This window comes from Notamacropus eugenii, chromosome 3 (genome assembly GCF_028372415.1).
Source record: "Notamacropus eugenii isolate mMacEug1 chromosome 3, mMacEug1.pri_v2, whole genome shotgun sequence".
Taxonomy (NCBI): domain Eukaryota; kingdom Metazoa; phylum Chordata; class Mammalia; order Diprotodontia; family Macropodidae; genus Notamacropus; species Notamacropus eugenii.
The window spans coordinates 304,260,967-304,281,686 of NC_092874.1; the positions used below are offsets into that span (position 1 = coordinate 304,260,967).

The window sequence follows — 20,720 nt, forward strand, 5'->3', positions numbered from 1 at the left end:
TTCCTGGGGGTGGTGGAGGCTCCAAGGAGATAGTGGCTTGGAGAGGAGCCAGCTGGATAAAGTCTAGGTATGGAGGCAGGAAGAATTACTATCGTACCTTCCCTCTGCTTGGCAGGGGATTCCCCTTGACCTTAGGGGCCAAGAATTATGGCCAGACTAAAATTTGTCCCCGAGTAGTTAGGGGAGACATCCCAGAGCTTATGAACTAATTAAACTGCTGTCCAGAGGACAACCTTTGAATTCTCATGTGGGGCCTGTGTACTCTTAGTTTACACATTGTTCTATCATATTTAGAACTCCAGTTTCCTGGTCCCATGCAATTTGAGGGAAGGGGAGGGATACAGCCTAAGGAAAGGAGATGGGAAACCTTGATACTGCCTTTAAGGCTGGAAGAAGGAATGCCTTCCTCCTCATCCAAGTCCAGACAGTACTGAGCCATACTGGGCCAGGCTTTGACCTCTGTGTCTGTCTTCTGCCCTGCAGCCCAGAGTATGTGGCTGTGGTGAAGGGCACCCAGACCATGAACAAAGAAGAGCTCCACAACCTGGCCCAGCAGTATGACGCTGTCTACTTTCACCCGGTTTGTGCCAGTTCCCCATCCCACCTGAGAAGGGTCCCGTCCTGCTGCCCCTACACCCCCCTTTCTCACACACATAGCCACTTATAAACACACAGTGTGCACACACATGTACTTACACACATGCACACAGAGGAAGGGGAGGCCCATACTCCCACACCCCTGTCCAGGATATCCCCCTCCTTCTACCTCCAGAGCACGTTCTCCTGTGCGCGAATGGCCGTGGGAGCCACCTTGCAGCTGGTGGACGCGGTACTGACTGGAGCCGTAGGCAACGGGATGGCGCTGGTGAGGTAACAGCCCCATCAGCTAGGCCGCCTCAAAGCCTGGGGCCAGACCAGCCTCTCTCCTCCCCTCTGTCCCCTCCTTGCTGGGACTCCCAAGGCTGCAGGAGTTCCTGTCAGGGCTGTGTTGAGGCTGGGCTAGGTCATGCCTGGCTTGGACTAGATGCCTCCTGAGGTGGTGCCCTGAACATCCCCCCTCCCCCAGCTTTGAAAAGTGAGGACCAAATGATGGGCCACATGTTCCCTTCCATCCCCCAGGCCTCCCGGACACCACAGCCAGCGGGATGCTGCCAACGGCTTCTGTGTATTTAACAATGTGGCTATTGCTGCAGAACATGCCAAGAGGAGACATGGGCTGCAGAGGTGAGGGGGCTGTCTTCCTGGGCAGATTCTGCATGAGCTGGCAGAGGAGGGGAAGGCTGGGGGTCTCTCCCCTAGCCATCTTGTGGGCTAGCCATCCCTCAGCAGGTCATGAAATGCCAGGCCAAGCTGAAGGAGGGTTCCCTGCCTAGGAAATCTGCCCATGGCTGGTCACAGAGAGGCCCAACAGAGGTGCTACCCCTCTGGAACATTACCTGGCTTGGGGGAAGTCTGCAGTTTTGAATGCCATCTGGGCTTGTCTGTTCTTAGAGATCATTCTGGTTCCAAAATTGTATGTTTGGGTTGTGTCGCATGGGAGATCCACAGCTGCCGGCCCCTCCCTTTCCCAGCACCCTGTCCTCTCCCTGCCACAGAGGCTCCCAACAGTAAACTGGCTTGGGGAGCCACTGGCCCCAGCCATTGTCTCTGTCTTTCTCCAGGGTCCTCATTGTTGACTGGGATATTCACCATGGGCAGGGGACCCAGGGCATCTTTGAAAATGATCCCAGGTCAGGAGATGTGGGTCCTGGAGTCCCCAGGCTAAGGGAAGTGTACCCGGGAGGCCCTAGTTTGAGGGGAGATGGTCCCAGCACCAGGGATGGGGGGAGCCCCAGGAAGGCTCCAAGTGGGAGTGGGGGCAGGTCCAGAATTGGGTCCCCTTGCCTTTCCAGTGTCCTCTATTTCTCCTGGCATCGATATGAGCACCAAAGCTTCTGGCCTCGACTCCGGGAATCCGATTACGATGTGGTGGGTCAGGGCCCCGGCAGAGGCTTTACTGTCAACGTGCCCTGGAACAAGGTAGAGAGCTAAGGCCTGGGCCCGGGGCTGACCCCTGCCTTGCTCTAGGCCCTTGGGCCCAGCATTGAGACTTGGCCAGCTGGTGACCCCTTCATCTTACCGAGGGGCAGACAGAAGTGAGGCCACTTGCCCAAGGTTGTACAGGCAGAGTGAGGATTCTCAAACTCAGGTCCCAGCACTTCAAGGTGAGGGCTTTGTGTACTGTACCAAGATGGCTGTCTTGCCCTCTCTGAGCCTGTTTCCTCATCTGTAAAGTGGGAACAGGAGGATCTGGGGTAGGGAAAGCACTTTGTTACTGCAGCCATTGGTGTAGAAATTAGATTCCCCCCCTTTTCCTTTCCCTTTTCTGATGTGAGCTTTGCCTTTTGTCCTCAAGGAAGCTGAGAGGGAAGATGGGGCATTAGGCCCAGGCCTACTGAGCTGCGGGGTGGGGGGGAGACAGATGGAGGCCCTAACACTGCCCTGGGGCCTTTGAAGCCCCCTCGGCATTCTGGAAGAGCCTCTGGCTGCCCATGGGCCCTGCTCCCTGGACCCTTTCTGGCCTCTCCCTTCTATCTCCTCCCTGCCATGTGGGTGTTCAGGCCTCTCTGCCAGGGATCTGAAGGGAGGGGAGGGCCAAGAGGCTGATGGTCAGTGCCTTGGCTTCTGAGGTCCCTCCTCTGCTCACTCCTCTCCTCCCCTGTACCCCCCATCCCCTCCCCTACTCCCCTGGTCCCCCCTCCCTGCCCCCTCATCTTTCCCCTCCCCTATCCGCCCACTCCTCTCCATCTGCTCTCACTGCAGGTTGGGATGGGAAATGCTGACTATGTGTCCGTCTTCCTTCATGTGCTGCTCCCCCTGGCCATAGAGGTGAGCCTTCTTTGGGAAGGGAGGTAGCATGTGCCCAGGGCCAGAAGGCTCTTGGAGGTCAAGGAGCTTGGGCCCCCCAGGCAGGTTCTGACTGGGGGGGTCCCCCCTTTTGGGCCTTGTGAACTTCCAGGGTCATAACTTCCTTTTGTTCTCTGAGTTAAAGCATCAGAGGGAAGATCCTTTGGGGAAAAAATGTGTTAGGATTCCATACTTGAGTGTGAATTAGTCATCCATGTTGGAGCAGTACTGAGGAAATGGGGCAAGGCAGGGGAGAAGGGGGAACGATGCCCCCATACCCAGGCCAAGATGCCATTGCCTCCTCCTTTCTCACCTCCCTCTTTCTCGCCTCCCTGTGCTGTGGTCCTGAAGTTTGACCCTGAGCTTGTCCTGGTGTCAGCTGGATTTGACTCTGGCATTGGGGACCCTGAGGTAAGCAGGGTAGGCAACAGGAGGTAAAGGAAACAAGGCTGGGCTGAGGGATGAATGGGATGGGAGGACCGTGTGTCAGGGATGTGATGGCATCCTGTAGATGGGCAGGATCGTTGGGCAAGAAGACCAGGGAATGAAAGGGCAGAGAAGAGGCCCATGGCCAGGCTGAGGTCTCATGAGTAAGGGCTCCTTCCTGCATGCCTGGCTTGGGTTTCAGGGGCAAATGCAGGCCACGCCCGAGTGCTTCGCCCACCTGACTCTTTTGCTGCTGCCACTGGCCCGGGGCCGGCTCTGTGCTGTACTTGAGGTAAGGCCAAGGCTGTTAGGGGGCTGACACCAGAGATCCCATCCGGCTTGTCCATGTGCTCTGGCAGGATGACTGACCTGGACTGGGCTGGGTTAGGTGGACTGGGCTGGGCTAGACTAGGCTGGGCTGGGTTGGACTGGGCTACCCTGGACTGAACTCTGGGTTGGGCTAGACTAGGCTGGACTGGGCTTGGCTGGACTGGACTGGTCTGGGCTAGACTGGAGTGGGCTTTGCTGGGCTAGACTAGACTAGATTGGGCTACCCTGGACTGGACTGGACTAGGTGGGGCTAGACTGGGCTGAGCTAGACTGGGCTGAGCTAGACTGGGCTGGGCTAGGCTAGACTGCACTGGACTGGGCTAGGCTCAAGGAGTCGGGGGGGAACCTTCAGACCCTGGCCTGTCTTCCCTGATATGTCCCAAGGCACCTGGGGTTTAGCCGACTGGTCTGGGGCCATTCATGTACCTAAGTCCCTTAGATCCACAGACCAACCATATTTGCTTGTGGTGCCCCTGGGCCTGGTCTGGACCAGGTTTCCTGTCCCTGAGCCCAGTGGTCATCTCTTCCTGCAGGGCGGCTATCACTTGCAGTCTCTGGCTGAATGTGTATGTCTGACCCTGCAGACTTTGCTGGGAGATCCTGTGCCAGCTCTCTCCGGGGATCCAGCTCCTTGTTTGAGGTAACCCTGAACTAAGGACTTGGGGACTGTCCCAAGCTGGGAGGTTCCCTGAAGGCCTCCTCTTCCCCTCTAATCCCTGACCCCATTGCAGCTCACTGGAATCAATCCAGAATGTGAGAGCAGCCCATGCCCCACACTGGGCAAGCCTCAGGCATGAAGGTAAGACCCAAGGGTCCATGGTGGTTGCATCACATGGGGCCTGGCCCTTTCCTCCCCTTGTGCCCAGGAATGTTCTGATGATATGCCCAGAATTGGAGAGGATGACATAGCAAGTCACTGGCAGAGCCAGGACTCCCTATGCTTAGTTTGCCCATCTGTAAAATGGGAGCCATGGTGCCAGCCACTTGACGCAGGAGTAGGAAATAGAACTTGGCAGATGCTGACTTGCCCCCAGGGAACACTGAGGGCTTTTCTCAGACTTTTTCCAAAGACCAGGATAGGCAGATGGAAGAAGTTTCCACCCCTGACCTTTCTCCCCCTCAATCCGTCCTTCCAGACACAGGTCCAATATTGACTCCCAGCACGTGGCGTGGGGATGGAGGACCCCCCTCACTTGGGGCCCAGTCCACAGGGACCGCAGATAGGTGGGAGCCCCTCTTGGACAAGTTGCTCAGCTGCTCCCCACCTTCCCCCCACACTGGCATTGGCCTGGCTCTCCCTGACTCTGCTTCCAGCCTTCACCTGCCCCCAGCTGTCCTGCAAGAGCAGGGGCTGAGTCTCAGCGAGGAGGAGGCAGTGATGTGGTCCAGGTGAGACCAGGCCCACAGCTCGAGACTCTGGGCCAGTGGGGATGCACAGGCCAGGTGGGGCAGCCTTGGGATGAAGGCTCTGAGATGGTGGGACAAGGGCTCAGACCCTTAAAGGTGGGCCCAGACCTAGGGCACCCTCAGTGCCTAGGGGCCAGGTCTGGAGGTCAGAGCAGGTCAGGAAATGGCTTATGTGCCTAAGACACTGTATCAGCCTCTCATATGGGAGTGTGCATTTGTAGCTGTGTGGTTGGGTCTTGTGTGCCAATGTGGACGAGGCTGGTGTGATGCCCACACTGGGTTTGTGTTAGGCTGGACTCCGCCTTCATGCAGGACCAGGCCCTTGCTGCCCTGGGGAAGCTCTTGGCTCTGCTGGACAAGATCCTGGCTGGGCAGGTACTATGTATGCATGTGCGGGCCTGGGCTCTGTGGCCCTGGACTTCCCCTTTTGGGGCCTCAGTTTCCTACCCTGTAAAATGGCACAATTGACCTCAAATTGCGGTTCAGGAATGAGTCTCTCAGGATGTGGCTCACACTTGTGAAGGTCTCCAGCTTGTGAGAGGCACCCTGTTTGGGGAGGAGGGCATGGGTGGGAAACCAGAGGGTCTCCTCAGATGCCTGGTGGGTTCTGCATTGCCTCCTAAGGACAATCTGGGCATCTTTAAATCCAGATCTATCTTTCCTAGAGTCTGTCACTCATTTGTCTTGGCCTCCTTCCCTGCTGGGAGCAGGCACATGGACTTGCCCTCTGGAAGTCCTGGCCAGGCCCAGGTTCTGCTTCTGGGCCTGACCCATGCCTTCCCCCTCTGGGCGTCATTCTCACACAACCCCCCAGGAGGGGTTGGGCTCGGTGACCCCAAGTTTTGAGGGGTCTGATATCTGTCCTCAGGTCAGGGCTGGGATCGCTGTGGCCCCTGAAGTTTCAGCAGCCATGGCTGTAGCCATCCGCAAAGGCCTCAGCTGGGGGGCACAGAGGTGAGCCCAGAGAGGAGGCATGGCACTGGTGGAGGTCAGCGCCCTTGGGAGGTCACCTGGGCACTTCTCATCTCCTCTGTCTTGCACCCCTTCAGGCACCCTTTACTTATCCCAGTGCCTGGCCCTGGGATCCCTTGCTATCCTTAACTTGATTCCTCCAGCTCCCAGAGTGTGAGTCCCATAGGCTGACCCTGGGCCACCCCACTCCCACCCCTACTCCCACCCAGTTTTCTTCTCTTGTGGGTGAATGTCATCTCCCCCCAGACTGGGGGCCCCTTGAGGGCAGGGCCTGGGACTGCTCCTCCTCTGTCCCCCACACTGGGGCCCCTCTGAGGGTGGGATCTGGGGCAGTTCATCCTCTGCCCCCCAGATTGAGGGTTATATTCACATCCTAATCATATTGGGGTATCTGCTCTCTGTTCTGCAGGCTGCTGTGTGTGGCTATAGGAGATTTGGACATTCCTGAGGACTTAAGGGACAATGGGTAGGGATGGTTTGTAATGGGCCTGCTTCTCTTTGCTCTGTACCATGATGGGTTTGGCTGGGATGGTCTCTGCAGGCCCTTCAGCCTGAGGTTTTTCAGACTGCCTGATGTGGGAGGTCAAGCCTGGACTCAGCAGCCGAGGGCCTGGATCCAGGCAGACTGTGGTCCCTACTGACTGTGTAACTTTGGACATGTGCCTCATGCTACCTTGGTCTGTTTCCTGCTCTGGTGCTCTCCTAGGAGCAAGAGTCCCCTAAAATGGTGGGAGTGAGGCACCATAGGAGGAGTTAAAAAGAACATGTTTCATTAAAACAGACACTTTTCCCCCCTTCCTCCTTCTCCCAGCCACATTCTTTTTCTAAATATTGGAGGAAAGGAGCAGCTAGAGGCAGCCTCATCCCCGACTTGCATCTGCCTGAGTGGGCATGAGGTGAGAGACACTTGTGTCCCTGGAGGGGAGCCTGGGCACCAGGAAAACAGCTCGGTACTGCCAAGCTCTGGCAGGATCAAGTGGGCATGAACAGCAGGGGTAGGAGCCAGAATGAGGGGAGGCTAAGAGAGTCTGTCCCTAGAAGGTGGGATTTTAGTGGGGACTTAGTGAAGAGGACAGTGGAGAGGACAGAGAATTCTAAGGATGGGAACAGCCTGAGATAACACCTGCAACCCAATCGTGGACCTGCCAGGAGAACAGGCTCATAGCATCATGGAGAATGGGAGGGGCCCATGTATAAGGAATGGGAAAGGGGAGAGGGACCTGGTGACAAAGGGTCCCAAAGGCCAAACAGAGCATTTTGTATTGGCTCTTGGAGGTAATAGGAAGCCACAGTCATACCTGCACTTTAAGAAAATCCCTTTGGTGGCTGAATGGAGGCTGGACTAGAGAGGAGGGAGACATGGCAGGCAGATCACCCAGCAGTTATTTCAGTAGTCCTGTGAGCTGATGAGGGTCTTCACCAGGATGGGGGTCATATCAGAGGAGAGAAGGGAGCATATTGGGGAAATTCAGAAGAAGTGAAATTTCAGACCTTGGCCACAGCTTGGACATGGTGGGGTGACAGATGATGAGGAATTCAGGGTGACTCCAAGGATGGGAGCCTGCGGGATGGGAGGAGCATGGTGCCCTCTATAGCAACAAGGAAGGTAGGAGAGGAGAGGGTTTAGGAGGAAAGAGAATGAGTCCTGCTTTGGACATGGTGAGTTTAAGATGCCTACTAGATGTCCAGTTCAAGATGTCTAGTAGGCAGTTGGAGGATGGATCTGGAGGTCAGGGAAAGGTTAGGGATGGATAAGCAGATGTGAGAATTGTCAGTGTAGAGATGGTACTTAAATCCAATGAAGTGGTCTAGAGAGAGAAGACAGGAGGGCCCTGGGGGACACCTCTGGTTAGAGGGAGTGATTCAGAGGAGGGTCCAGCAAAAGAAACAGAGAAGGGGGGTGGGCAGAGAGTAAGGAGGAGAACCAGGAGAGAAGAGGGTACCAAGGAGGAAAAGCTCATCAACAGTGTCAAAGGAAGGAAATAAGCATTTATTAAGTGCCTACTGCATGCCAGGCACTGTGCTAAGGGCTTTACAAACATCTCATTTGATCCTAAGAATGCTGACATAGGTGCTTTTATGATCCCCATTTTACAGTTCAGAAAACTGAGGCAGACAGATTAGTTGACTTACCCAGGGTTACACAGCTAGTAAGCATTTGAGGCCATATTTAAACTCAGGTCTTCCTGACTCTGGGTCCAGTGCTCTATCCACTGAGCCATCTTGCCTGCCAAAGGCTACAGAGAGGTCAGGAAAGATGAGGGTTGGGGAAAAAGCCATTAGGTTTGTCCATTAAGAGATCATTAGTATCTGGGAGTTAGGGAGGAAGCAGGATTGCGGGGAGAGAGAGAAAAGAGAGACAGGGAGATAGAGATAGAGAGAGAGATACAGAGAGAGAGAGGATACAGAAAGAAGTGGACAGGGCAGTGCCCCAGGAAACATCAGGCAGGTGGCTGCCTTCCTCAAGCTCTCTGTGAGCACAGAGATAGGTGTGGGGCAGAGAAGAGGGATGGGGACTCCAAGTCAGTGGTGAGACCTGGTGGCTCCTCATTCTGCCCCACAGCCTGCACGATCTCTGGTCTCTCCCCATCCTCCCCCTTGGGTGCCCAGCTCTGTTCAAGCCCAGGAGCTGGAGAGAAAGAGACCTGGGCTGAGGCTTCTTTCTGCTCCCTCCTCATCCCCTCTCGTCTCAGGCCACAGAACCCGGGACCTTCCTCTTGGCCCTCACCAGCCTCATCTTACCCGTGGCCTACAGTTTCCAGCCAGAGCTGGTGCTTGTGGTCCCGGGGCCAGGATGTGGCCTCCGCAGCCTGGACATGGAGCTGCTCACCAGGCTACTCCAGGGGCCAGTGGAGGGCCGAATGCTACTGCTGCTGCAGGTGGGTGAGATCCCTTGTCTTCTGCATCCCCAGGGACCAGCCTCCTAATCAGACCCCCTAAGTTGGAGGAGCCCTAGGGGGCAGCCACTCCAACTTGTCCCCATACCAGAATCCCCTCTGCCATATCCCTGACAAGTGGTCATCCAGGCTTCTAGGGAAGGGGAGCTCACTACCTCTCCAGGCAGGACTTCTCCTTTGGGGATAGCTCCAGGCATTGGAATCAAGCCTCAATCTATCTCTGCACTTCCCCATCTCCTGAAGATGCCCTGGCCCCTGGGGGTGGGGACCCTGAGAACTCACTCCCTTGACCCTGTGGAACCCAGAGCTGTGGGGCTGGGGGGCCCATGTTAGCTGTCTTGTCTCTGACCCCAGGATGCTGAGCTCCCACTGGTGGAGGCTCTGGCCTGGGCCTTGGCGGGCCGGGCTCTCTCCAGCACCCTGGGTCCCTTCTTCTCGGCCTCCCCAAAGCAAGCCTCGGCCATCACTCACCTCTGTCGGCAGCGGCAGCTGTACTGGCCCATGCTGCAAGTATCCGGTGAGTGTGGTGGGAAGGAGAGGGCAGCAGGGCCTGGGGACAGGGGGACCTGGTCTGCTCTGACCTTCATTTGCTCTGTGCTTGCCTCAGTGACCTGAGGTCCCTGCCTGCACCTGCTCCATCCTTGAGGCAGTTGATCTCTCATACCAGGGAACCCTGGGCCATCTCCAGGCTAATGCATCACAGCTGACAGCAGGAGCAGCTGCCTCCACCACTACCCACCCCTTGGACAAGTCACTCCCCTGGCTCTAGGCCCTTTATCTCCTCTGTATGATGGAGGAACCGGACTCTCCCCCCTCCCAGCTCTCAACTGTCTTGGGCTTTAATAAATACAACAGTGAAAGCAGCACGTGCATTGGATTAAGCGCCTACTGTATGCCAGGCACTGGCTGGGAATACAAAAAGCAGCAGAGACAGTCCTTGCCCTCAGGGAGCTCACCCTCTGACAGGGCAGCTGTGGGTAGATGAGGATTCTTAGCAGAGCAGCTGGGGCCTGAGCTGGCGCTTGCAGGAAGCCAGGGAGGAGGAAGAGCATCTGAGGCCCAGCACAACTGGTGCCATTGGATCCTCCGAACAGCCTTGGAAGGGAGCTGCTGCTCTTACCCCTATTTCACAGCTGGGGAAGTCGAGGCAGGGAGAGACTCGGCGACTTGCCCAGGGTCACCCAGCTAGTCCGGGGCTGGAATTGAACTCCAAGCCCACGTTTAGTTGGAGCTGACCCCCCACTCATCCTTGGGACAGTTAAAACATGAAAAAATGACCTCTGCCCCTGAACCTCAGGGGCCCGGCCTGGGAGCTCAACAGGAAGCAAACCAAGCCCCCACTGTGTGCCCTGTGACAGACCGAAAGTGCCTACTGTGCGGTTCCTTGCTTATCTCCTACTGGCTCTCCAGGTCTCCTGGTCCTGGGCGTGTTTTCCCCCCCTTTATAAAGTGCCTAGTGGGTGCTTTTAGTTTTATTTCCAGCGGGAGGCTCGGGCTGCCCGTTCTCTTGGACCTGACAGAGGGGAGTAGTACCGGAAAATAGTGAGCTCTGCAGAGTCTGCTCCCCCAGAATCTAGTAAGACTTCCTGGAAAAAGGGGCAGGGACGACGAACGGTGCTGCGGGCAGAAGAACCCACGTGAGGACAAGGCTGGCGGCAGGAGAGCACAGTGCTTTCCATGAGCGCTGGTGCCCGGATGAACAGGGCTCTGCCTTCGGGAGCATGGGTGGCTGGGGCGACTCCTGGGCGCGGACAGCTGCGTCCACTTTTACTTTAAAATGTCCTTTACCGCAGGCCTTCGGCCGCGGCCATAGGGTTCGCAGCCGGCACCACGGTAAGCAGCTCAAGTTTAAAGGAGGGGTGGGGCCGCTGCGTCCCGTAGGCCGGTGTTAAGCACGGGCCTAACACAGCGATTGGACTCCGGGATCACGTGATTGGGCCTCCCGCGCAGGCCCAATCCAGTTGTAGGGCCCCCTCGGTGACGTGCTCCGGGACCCGACGCAGGCTTCATTCAGTGAGTCACATGGTTCCTTCGAGCGCCCGTGGCGGGATCCCGCCGAACGTCACTGGCGTGCTGACGTTTCCAGCGTCTTGCGTCATCAGTCCGCGCCCTCGTTGGGAGCTGTTCCATCACGTCGGCCGAGGTGAGTGCGCTTTTCAGCCAGGGATTATGGGGCGGGAGCCGGGCTGCCGCGTCCTCGGAGATCCGCAGATCGCGACCCCTCCCCATCTTTCAGGCCCCTAGCAGCGGCCTCTCCCCCAGCCCTGCTCAGAGACTCCGCCCACGCGAGCGGACTACCCCTCCCCCTCGGTCATTCATTCGTTCACTGCCCAGGCTCCGCCTCCCTTCCTCCCCTTCTGCTGCTTCCCCTCGGGGGCGCGTCCCACCCGCGACCTGACCCTCGCGGTCCGGACCCCCGCTCTGGGAGGCCCCCCCCCCCAGGGCAACGTAGCCTTTGGGGGCAGGGGCCTGGGCCCGTCGCTCTGTCTCCCGAGCCTCAGTTTCCTTTTCTGAAGAATCTGGGTCATGAATGAGACGGCCTCTGAGGACCTCCGTCTGTGACCCCGTAGTCTTCCCCACCGGAAGCAGCGCCGGGAAAACGGAGGATGTGGGAAAAGCCTCTAACAGGGCCCTAAAGAGGCGGTGGGCCGACGGAGGGAAGGCAGGAGGAGGGGCGGGGCTTCCCACTGCATCTCCCATCTGCTCTCCCTGGTGGGGTGTTCTCCCTCCACCTCTCCCCTCTCTCCTCTCCTTCTATTTTAGTTATTCCTCCTTTGCCACTCAGTGTAGCGGGCCTTCGATTCCAGTTCACGGAAGGCAGGCCCTTCTGCATCCTTTCTCCTTTCTTCCCCCCTTCTCTCCCCACCTCCTTCCCTTCTTCCCCCTCCGAAATAAGCAAAGTGACTTTGTCTCCCACACTGGAGTCTCCTCACCCTGGCCCCTGCCCTCTCTTCTCTGAGGTGACTAAACAGATGTTTAAAAGGCCAGCAGATGCCAGCTGGAAAAGCATATTGGCTGAACTGAGGACCCTCTGGACCCACTTTTAGTATGTTCCTCCTCATCCTAGAGTATGACCCAGCATTTGTGCCCCTGAGCTATCCAGTGCTTGTGGGATCTGGGACATAATGCTGAGTAATTGTCATCTCTCTGGGTATCTTTCAGATGCTCTGTAGAGCATAGAGTTGATGGCGGTCTTCTCTCAACTGGGACTCACTCCACCCCTGAGAGTGCTTCACCCACTTACTGCCTGTGGAGATGGCCAGCATCACCCAGCTGTTCAGTGAACTGTGTGAGGCCCACCTGGGGCATGTGCCTTGGAAGGCCCACCCTGGCAGGCATGGTGCCAGCATGCGGAAGGCCAAGCAGAGCCTGAAAAGGGTGGTCTATGATTCTCTTTTTGTGGACCTCTTTCAGGATGAGGGCCACAAGCCTCCATCAGCCGGGTCCCAGATTCCCGTGAAGAACAAAATCCTCATGTTGTCCTTCAACTTGCGGGTTGGGGGCCTGGGTCGTGATGCTGACAGGCTGGAGGAGCTGGTGGAGGGCTTGGAGGTGGCCCCTGCCCTTGGCCTGCCGCTGGCTGATGTCAGGGCCGTGCTGGACCTCTTGGTACACCTGGCAGGGAGCGGCCCACCGCTGCTTCTTCCTCCAAAGAGAGACTATTTCCTGAACAACAAGCATGTGGGTAGGAATGTCCGGCATCAGGGCTATGATTACTATGATGTGAGCATGTTTGAGGCTGATGCACGCTTCCTGATCGCGAGCGAAGAGCAACAGTGCCGGGACATGATTCAGAAGACACTGCAGGTGATGGAGGCTGCGCCAGGCACCGGCCTGCCCTCTATCGGGCTGTTTGCCCAGAACTACCCTGGTGTGGACAGGTTTGAGAGAGAGACCCACGGCTCGCTCTTTGGGGCCCTGGTGCACAGCCGCACCTATGACATGGACGTCAAGCTGGACCTGCCACCCGTTCCGGACAGCGCTGACCTGTCAGGCCTCGCCATCCAAGTATGGGAGCTCAGCGGGGTTTGTGGGCCCCAAGACTTCTCAGCTGAACTCGGTGGTATTTTTGCGCTGATGCCCCAGTTTCAAGACCAGGGTGCTTTGTGACCCTGAGTCCTCACACAATCCACTTTTCAGAGCTCTGGCAGAAGAGGTGCCATCCTGCTTTGGTAGAGGGAGTTTCTTCACCCCCCAGGACTTCTTTATCAGTCATTAAACATTTCTTAATCACCTACTGTGTGCCAGGCACTGTGCTAAATGAGGATGTAAAAAAGATAGTGCCTGCCCTCCAGGAGCTTACACTCCAGTGGGGGAGATGGCAAGCAAACAGATAGACACAGAACATATTATATAGAGGGTGAATAGGGAATACTTAACAAAGGGATTAAGGGAGGTGGAGAAGGTGGAGCCCCAGGTACTCTCCCTGAAAAAGATTCATTAAGTGCTCACTATGTGCCAGGCAGGGTGGGAAGGGCTAGGACTGCAGAGAGCAAGCCGAGTCAGTCCTCTGCTCTCAAGGAGCGTTCACCAAGTTCTGAGTTGGATATGGGGAACACAGCAGTTTGAATGATGAGCTTAGCATTCTCTGACCTTTGTGTCCATGTCCTGGCAGCCTCTTAGTGGTACCAGCCTGCTGTCTGACTTGGGAGAATTCCTCTTTTTTTTTTTTTTTTTTTAAGGTAGTTGGGGTTAAGTGGCTTGCCTAAGGTAAAGGTATGAGGTTGGATTTGAACTCAGGCCATCTTGCTCAGCCCTTTGCATATTCCTCTGGTCCTCCACCAAGTGGTCACAAATTGTGATTGTCGGCATGGGATTCATAAGTCATTTTTCATTCTAAGGCTTTCTGAAGCTGATAGGATACAATTTATGAAATAGAAATGAGGACAGAGGACTTAGTCTAATGCCTTTAACTCCTAAGGAGGAATGATGCTTTTAGGGGGAGGGCATGAGTGCCTATTTTCTTTGAATGAAATCAGGATTATCCCTGACCTTTGCTGAGAGCCAGCCCCACTTTGCCTGTTTTTGGTTTGTGAAATCCTTGAGAAAATAGAAAAAGAGTCCTCTGTGGCTCTAAGTGCTCCGTGGCACCCCTGTCATTCCAGCCAGACTGAAGGTGGCCCGAGAATGGAAAAGGCCTGACAGTGATTTCTTTCCTTTGGTGACCTGCAGGTTCCTCAGAGCATCGACCAGTCGGAAGATGAAGGGTTCCAGTCAGCATCGAATCTGACACCTGACTCCCAGTCGGAACCCAGTATGACCCCGGACATTGACCTCTGGGATGCTGTGCTCACCTACGAGCCCAGCAAACGCAGATGTTGGGAGAGAATTGGCTGGTAGGTGGGATGCGTCTGCATGTGGTCGTTGTGCTGGTATGGGGGAGGCCTGGGGAAGGGAGCAGGGTTCAGTCTGGGCAGAGGAGGAAGGAGACTCCTTTGCTATCCTTGAATGAAGTTGGGCTCTGACCTCTTGTGGGTCGGGTCGACCCCTTCTGTGTCTGCTGCCACAAAGCTTGAGATGGAAATGGCCTGGAGCTGGGAGTTTGCTCTGAAAAGGAATTCTCCCACATGAGGCCATTCAGCTGTTGGCGGAGCTGCTTATTTTTGTGTTCTAAGGGTTACCTGGAGGAGGTGTCCAAGTAGACCAAGATCAGATTTGGGCTCTTCACCCTGATCTCTGTAGTGGCAGTGAAACTGGGGAGACCGAGGCTTGTTAACCCCATTTTACAGATGAAATAACAGAGTCTGAGGGCGATGGGGACCTACCCATGGTCATGCAGCTGGCAAGTATCAGAGGTAGGATTCAAAGTCATGTGGGCTTCTAATTTAGAGCCTAGAGCAGGGGCTAGACATGTCCCCATCTGGATAGGACTCAAGTGGCATCCCATCAAGGCCCCTTATCTGCTTTTCTGTGGTCATTCCGGCTGATGAGCAGGATCCCAGAGGTCCAGTAGGGCACCTTCCTCCTCTGCAGGCCCAGCTCCTTCCTTGATCAGCTTCTGCTTCTGTGGGGTGGGTGACATACGTTGACTACAGCTTTTAAAACCTTGATTGTGTAAAGTCTTTCTGGCTGGGGACTTTCCCCTCCTTATGTCCCCACTAGCACCTGGTGTGGTCCCTTGCCCAGAGCAAGTGCCCAAGGAATTGAAATTGTTTCTTTAATTTAAAATTTTTGCATCTTAATCCCATTTCTTATCATGAACTCGATCATCACCAAACATGAAGGGCTCAAGCACAGAGATTCTGATTGTCTGTGAAACTGTAAACTTCTGGTATGTTGTTTCTTTGTATCAAGGTTTGTTACATTGAGCTCAGTAGTAACAAAATTGCCCTGTTTGTGTCTGAAATCAATTCCTTATAGTGAGCTGAGTCCGCCTCTCGCTGCCCTTTACTGACTTGTTACTGGGCTCGGTTCAGCCGCTGGAGCTTTTCTCCACAAGCAGGGGGACCTGACCACAAGTCAGGCTAGGCCCATCTCGGAATCCCAGATCTGACCCTCAGTAATGGCTTGTGGCCCTGGGCCTCTGCTCCCTCCTCTGTAAACTGGGTACAGTGATACTTGTCCTGTGTACCTCATGGGGCTGTTGTTTCTGTAAATGTTAGAGTGGCTCAGTGATGTGGCTCATGGCTGCTGTCTTACATGATGTCTCTCAGACCTCGGAGGAGTACCCGTGGCCTTTCTCCTGATGAAGCCACTCTTTTCCGGGCCATACGTCTCCAGCGCCCTGGCTTTGTCTCAAGGCCTCTTCTCATCCTGATCTCCTTTCTGTGTGTGGTCATTGGATCTGTCCTTATCCAGTGCCCTGAGGAGCCCTGCCTGGTGCCAGGCTGAGGGCCACAGCTGGAGATTGCTTCTGGTTCCTGGCAGACAGGGCACCAGTTCAGATCCTCTTGAGCTCATGGGACTTTGGCATGTTGGCTGTCACTAACTCCAGTCTCCTCATCTCTTATACTTGTACACTTGGTTTTTTGAACCTAAATGTGGGAATTTTACAGTTAACCTTGTTAATTTAACAAGCAGTTCTTCTCATTTCTTCCTTTCCTTGCTGAGTCAGCAAAGCAAGTCAGTAATTAGCAGAGTGCAACTTCAGGCCACATCCCTAAAGGTCTCCATGCTCTGTCGTGGCTGTGTCTCTGCATGTTCTCTACACTAAACACAGTTCACTTTAATTTGTCCAGTCATGTCCGACTCTCTGTGACCCCTTTTGGGGTTTTCTTGGCAGACATATTGGAGTACTTTGCCATTTCCTCCTCCAGCTCATTTTACAGATAAGGAAACTGAGGCAAATGGGGTTAAGTGACTGTCCAGGCCTTCAGAAAGAACAGCTCCTGCCTTAGTGGCCAGCACATTTGGATTTGAATGGATGTGATGCTCTTTGTAAATTGTCTTCTGCCTACCCCTAGATAAAGAAATGCATTTGTGTTTAAAATGTCTCATGACAGTTTTTGACAGTATTATGACCTGTCTTCTGGACCCCCAGGCAAAGCAAGTGGCAGGCTGTGAGGCCTCAGGAGCACTGGGCTCAGTTTAGCTTTTAGGGCCATATAGACTGACCACATGCAGAAAGGGAATCAGGATGAGAAGAGGCCTTGAAACAAAGCCTTGGAGGGAGAAGGCCTAGCTGCCAGTCATTAATCTCCCACTTTCTAACTTTGCCTGCCACACACTCAGTTTCCTTACCTCTTCATGAAAGAGTGGGACTAGCTGCTTGCTCAGGCGGCTTGAGCCAGCTTTGAGTTTTTGTGGTTCTCTGTCTCCCCATGAAAGGCGCCTTTCCTGCAAAGAAAATGAAATAGGATCCTCCTGGCCAGTGAGACAGGACTGTCTCTGGGGGGGTTTTGGCTCTCCTGCTTTGGTCCCAGAACTCTGTAGTCCCAGCAGACTCTTGCTGTCGCTCTCTCAGAGTTTGTGGTCACTGGATGACCTGGACTGACACATAGGCCACCTTCCTTCTCGGTGTGTTTCCCACATAGCCCACCTGGGAATAAAGAGGAACCTTACCTCACGGAGGCTGGGAGGGAAGCCTTTGACATGTTTTACCGCCTCCGGGAAGGGGAACTGCAGCTTCTGCACAGCAGCCTGCTCCAGCTGCCCCCCCTGTTCCTGATGAAGGAGAGGGAGTTGGTCAAGGACGTCCTGAATGTCCTCATCGGGGTTGTCTCGGCCACCTTTTCCCTAAGTCAGGTGAGAGGATCTCTACCCCAGCTCCCCTTGGTGGGGTGGGTGTAGGGGGCAGTGGGAAGGGATAATCGCCTGAGGCTTTTCTGTGGTGTCAGGAGGCCTGTGTGTATGGGGCAGTTCTGGGCCTTTCTCAGGATTGCAGCCTCAGTCTGAGGTCCAGGGTGGCCCAGTAGCTTCTCTTGTGCAGACTGCAGCTGGAACCACAGCCAGATCCAGTCCAGGATAGGGGATCCATTTAGGCAAATAGGAGAGGACCTCCCCAGAGCAGGGCAGCCAAGATGACGAGGGTGCTTGAACTAGGCCTACAGAGAAGCCCTTTTTTCATTTAATTTTTTTTCCTTTGAGCGTCCCAAAAATCCCACAAGCGTTTCCACCTAGAGGAAGTAGTGCCTCTGTCCAGGTGATGATGCAAGCCATTTTGACTCCATAGAGGTTGCTTTTTAAAATGCAGTCATCCTGGTGCTTTCAGAATTGTCCTGCTTGTCCATGTTTCCTTCCATTTTCTGTGCATTTAAAAAGTTCTCTAGTGCCCTTCTTTTTCTTTTCCAGGGGGTGAGAGAGGGCAACACTATCAACCCTCTCCCCGGCCCCCTCCCTTGTCTCTTCCCCACAAAGAAGAAGGAGCCAGTACTGTCTGAGGTTAGTTATCTTAAAGGGAGTAAGGAGGCTTGTGCTGGAGAAGAAGCCTGATATTTAGGGTCAGCATTGGCAGCCATCTCCTGTGGGATTCCTGGTGAAGAGCAAGCTGAACTGGGAGGCCTCTGAGGCCCCTCTTTGCCCACGGGGGTCTGAAATTCTGTATTGATTTTTTAAAATTTATTTTTAGTTTTCAGAATTCAGTTCCACAAGCCCTTCCCCAAAATGGCACCCAGTCTGATACAGTCACGAGAAAGAAAAACAAAACAGAAAAGAGCATGTGGTCCACTGCCATCCATGTCCCGACACCACAGTCCTTCTCTGGGTGTGGACAGCGTTCTGCATCCTGAGTCTTTTGGAGTTATCTTAGGTCCCTTCATTGCTGAGAAGGGCTAAGTCCATCAAAGTCAGCCATCACATACTGTGGCTGTTACTGTGTACAGTGTTCTGGTTCCGCTCACTTCACTCAGCATCAGTTCATAGAAATCGTTCCAGCTTTTTCTGTAGTCAGCCTGTTCATCATTTCTTACAGCACACTAGTATTCCATTACATTCATTTACCACAACTTGTTCAGCCATTCCCCAACTGATGGGCATTCCCTCGATTTCCAGTTCTTTGCCACCACAAAAGGAGATGCTATAAATATTTTTGTACGTGTGGTTCCTTTTCCCATTTTTATGGTCTCTTTGGGTTTCATATGTAATCGTGATATTACTGGGTCAAAGGTATGTACAGTTTTATAGCTCTTTTGGCATAGTTCCAAATTACTCTCCAGAATGGTTGAGTCTTCACCAACAATGAATTAGTGTTCCAGCTCTCCCACATCTTCTCCAACATTTATCATCTTCCTTTTTTGTCATGTTAACCCATATGATAGGTGTGAGGTGGTACCTCAGGGCTGTTTTGATTTGGATTTTTCTAGTCAATAGTGATTTAGAGCACTTTTTCAAATGGCTACGGACAGCTTTAATTTCTTCATCTGAAAACTGCCAGTTCATATCCTTTGAACATTTATCAACTGGAGAATGACTTGTATTCTTATAAATTTGACTCAGTTCTCTCTATATTTTAGAAATGAGCCCTTTATCAGAGACACTGGCTGTAAAATTTTTCCCCCAGATTTCTGCTTCCCTTCTAATCTTGGTTGCATTGACTTTGTGCAAAAACTTTCAATTTAATGTAATCAAAATCATCCATTTTGCATTTTATAATATTCTTTGTGTCTTGTTTGGTTATAAATTCTTCTGTTCTCCATAGATCTGACAGGTAAACTATTCCTTGCTCTCCTAATTTGCTAATCAGTCTTTGTATCTAAATCATGTTTTCATTTTGGTGTAGGATGTAAGATGTTTGTTTAGGCTTAGTTTCTGCCATACTGTTTTCTAGATTTCTCCACAGGTTCTGTTAAACTGTGAGTTCTTATCCCAGAAGCTGGGGTCTTTGTGTTTATCAAACAGTAGGTTACTGTAGTCATTGATGACTGTATCTTGTGTACCTGACCTATATCACTGATCTGCCACTACTTCTTAGCCAGTACCAAGCAGTTTTGATGGTATGGCTAGGCCACCTTTCCTTGCCTGAAGTTCTGTGTTTTTTGAGAATGTTTTTTGACTTGTTTTTCATATGTTCTGCTTTTGGAAGGGTTTTTATTCTGAGTTTAGTTTGTCTTTGTGTTTTCCCTGGACCTTCAGTCTGAGAATGTCCCCTGGGCTGTCCTGAGGGGTCGGTTAGGGTCAGGCCAGGGAGTGTTCAGGAAGGTCCTTTTATTTGAGGGGAGGCCAGCCAAGTGGTGCAGTGGATAAAGTCAGAGTCAGGAAGGCCTGGGCCCCCATCCTATGCCTGGCACTTCTTAGCTCTCTGGGCCTCAGTTTCCCCCTCTATAAAATGCAGGGGTCGAGTTCCCTTACAGCTCTGGATCCACGCTCTCAAGAGCATTTTCTTGAGACATTTGAGGGAGTGTGGTGGGGTGGCTTCCCCTCCCCTGGGACTGTGTAAAGGCATGCACCCTCTACCTGCCCAGGCCAGCCAAGTGTTTGAGGTAAAGCAGGGTGTCTACGTGTCGGGAACATCTCCACAGAACATGAGCAGCCTTCTGTCCGAAGTGGCCGAGTATGGCACACACTATACCCGCCTCAGCCGCTTCTCTCTGCAGCCAGTTCTGGATTCCTCCTACAGCAAGGGCCTCGTGTTCCAGGTATGTATGCTATGCGTGATCTCATACCAGGAAGGCTGAGTGCAGGTGACAAGTCCTCACTGAGGGTACTGGCTCTGCAGGGCCCCAGGGAGGGGGGAGTGCTGGGGGCCCCATTTTATCAGTGAAGCCCTGAGACTGTGAGGTGGGTGCCCCCTCCCCCCCAGGTCAGGCAGATAGCAGACATTGGGGTGGAGGCTCGAACCCTCACCTTTCTACCCACTGTGATAATTGTATCAGTAGAACAGTCATTCTTAATGTGTTTCTGATTCAGCCTTGACATCATGGGCTTTATTCCTTCAAGGGTCACGAGGAGTTCCTGCTGGCTCCTTGAGGGTGGGTATCTGGGAGATGAATGAGCAAGTGGGAGGGGGAGGCAGAAGGCGCACAAGAGCCAAGTGCAGTCTGGTGGCCCTGGCAGCAACCCTAGGCTCACGAGAACCCCAGTGAGAAGCTGTAACCCTGGCGTCCCAACCTGAGACATGATGGGGTGGCGGGGAGGGGACAGGAAGCCATTGGCTCCTCCCAGCTCATGTGGCAGAGGAAGAGGTGCTGTGGTGGGCCATGTCCTCAGGCCCCATGGGCTCCTTGGACCCCAGCAGCAACTGTTATGGGGTCCCCAGGGCAGCCTCCCACACTCACATCTCTTTCTTTGCGCAGGCTTTTACAAGTGGCTTACGGAAGTACTTGCAATATTACCGAGCCTGTGTGCTCTCCACGCCACCCACATTGAGCCTGCTGACCATCAGCTTTCTTTTCAAGAAGCTGGGGCGCCAGTTAAGGTGGGGCTCCC

General features: G+C 53.9%; 2 protein-coding genes across 16 annotated transcripts in view; both read left to right on the forward strand.

Moving 5' to 3' along the window:
• HDAC10 (histone deacetylase 10) overlaps positions 1-9,781 on the forward strand; it is a 12,353-nt gene extending 2,572 nt beyond the window's left edge. For 5 of the 10 annotated variants that reach the window (XM_072596464.1, XM_072596465.1, XM_072596463.1 and 2 more), the window contains exons 4-21: positions 484-580; positions 773-870; positions 1,120-1,224; positions 1,662-1,730; positions 1,893-2,019; positions 2,803-2,868; positions 3,238-3,297; positions 3,515-3,604; positions 4,176-4,282; positions 4,374-4,441; positions 4,779-5,031; positions 5,340-5,424; positions 5,918-6,003; positions 6,431-6,487; positions 6,833-6,917; positions 8,715-8,900; positions 9,273-9,435; positions 9,586-9,781. In XM_072596464.1, the coding sequence (XP_072452565.1) occupies positions 484-580; positions 773-870; positions 1,120-1,224; positions 1,662-1,730; positions 1,893-2,019; positions 2,803-2,868; positions 3,238-3,297; positions 3,515-3,604; positions 4,176-4,282; positions 4,374-4,441; positions 4,779-5,031; positions 5,340-5,424; positions 5,918-6,003; positions 6,431-6,487; positions 6,833-6,917; positions 8,715-8,900; positions 9,273-9,435; positions 9,586-9,611 (1,828 nt within the window). In that variant the 3' untranslated portion in view covers positions 9,612-9,781. Of the gene's footprint in view, positions 1-483; positions 581-772; positions 871-1,119; positions 1,225-1,661; positions 1,731-1,892; positions 2,020-2,802; positions 2,869-3,237; positions 3,298-3,514; positions 3,605-4,175; positions 4,283-4,373; positions 4,442-4,778; positions 5,032-5,339; positions 5,425-5,917; positions 6,004-6,430; positions 6,488-6,832; positions 6,918-8,714; positions 8,901-9,272; positions 9,436-9,525 lie in introns of all 10 variants that reach the window. The other 5 variants (XM_072596467.1, XM_072596461.1, XM_072596460.1 and 2 more) reach the window with 3 other exon arrangements.
• A 417-nt stretch (positions 9,782-10,198) lies between these two features.
• Positions 10,199-20,720, forward strand: part of TUBGCP6 (tubulin gamma complex component 6) — a 35,779-nt gene continuing 25,257 nt past the window's right edge. For 5 of the 6 annotated variants that reach the window (XR_011964296.1, XR_011964297.1, XR_011964298.1 and 2 more), the window contains exons 1-6: positions 10,199-11,061; positions 12,081-12,926; positions 14,091-14,254; positions 16,892-17,102; positions 19,757-19,930; positions 20,588-20,709. Coding sequence is in view for 1 of the 6 variants with exons in the window: in XM_072596457.1 (XP_072452558.1) it covers positions 12,174-12,926; positions 14,091-14,254; positions 16,892-17,102; positions 19,757-19,930; positions 20,588-20,709 (1,424 nt within the window). In the remaining 5 variants the exon portion in view is untranslated. Of the gene's footprint in view, positions 11,062-11,093; positions 11,965-12,080; positions 12,927-14,090; positions 14,255-16,891; positions 17,103-19,756; positions 19,931-20,587; positions 20,710-20,720 lie in introns of those variants that run through there. The other variant, XM_072596457.1, reaches the window with a different exon arrangement.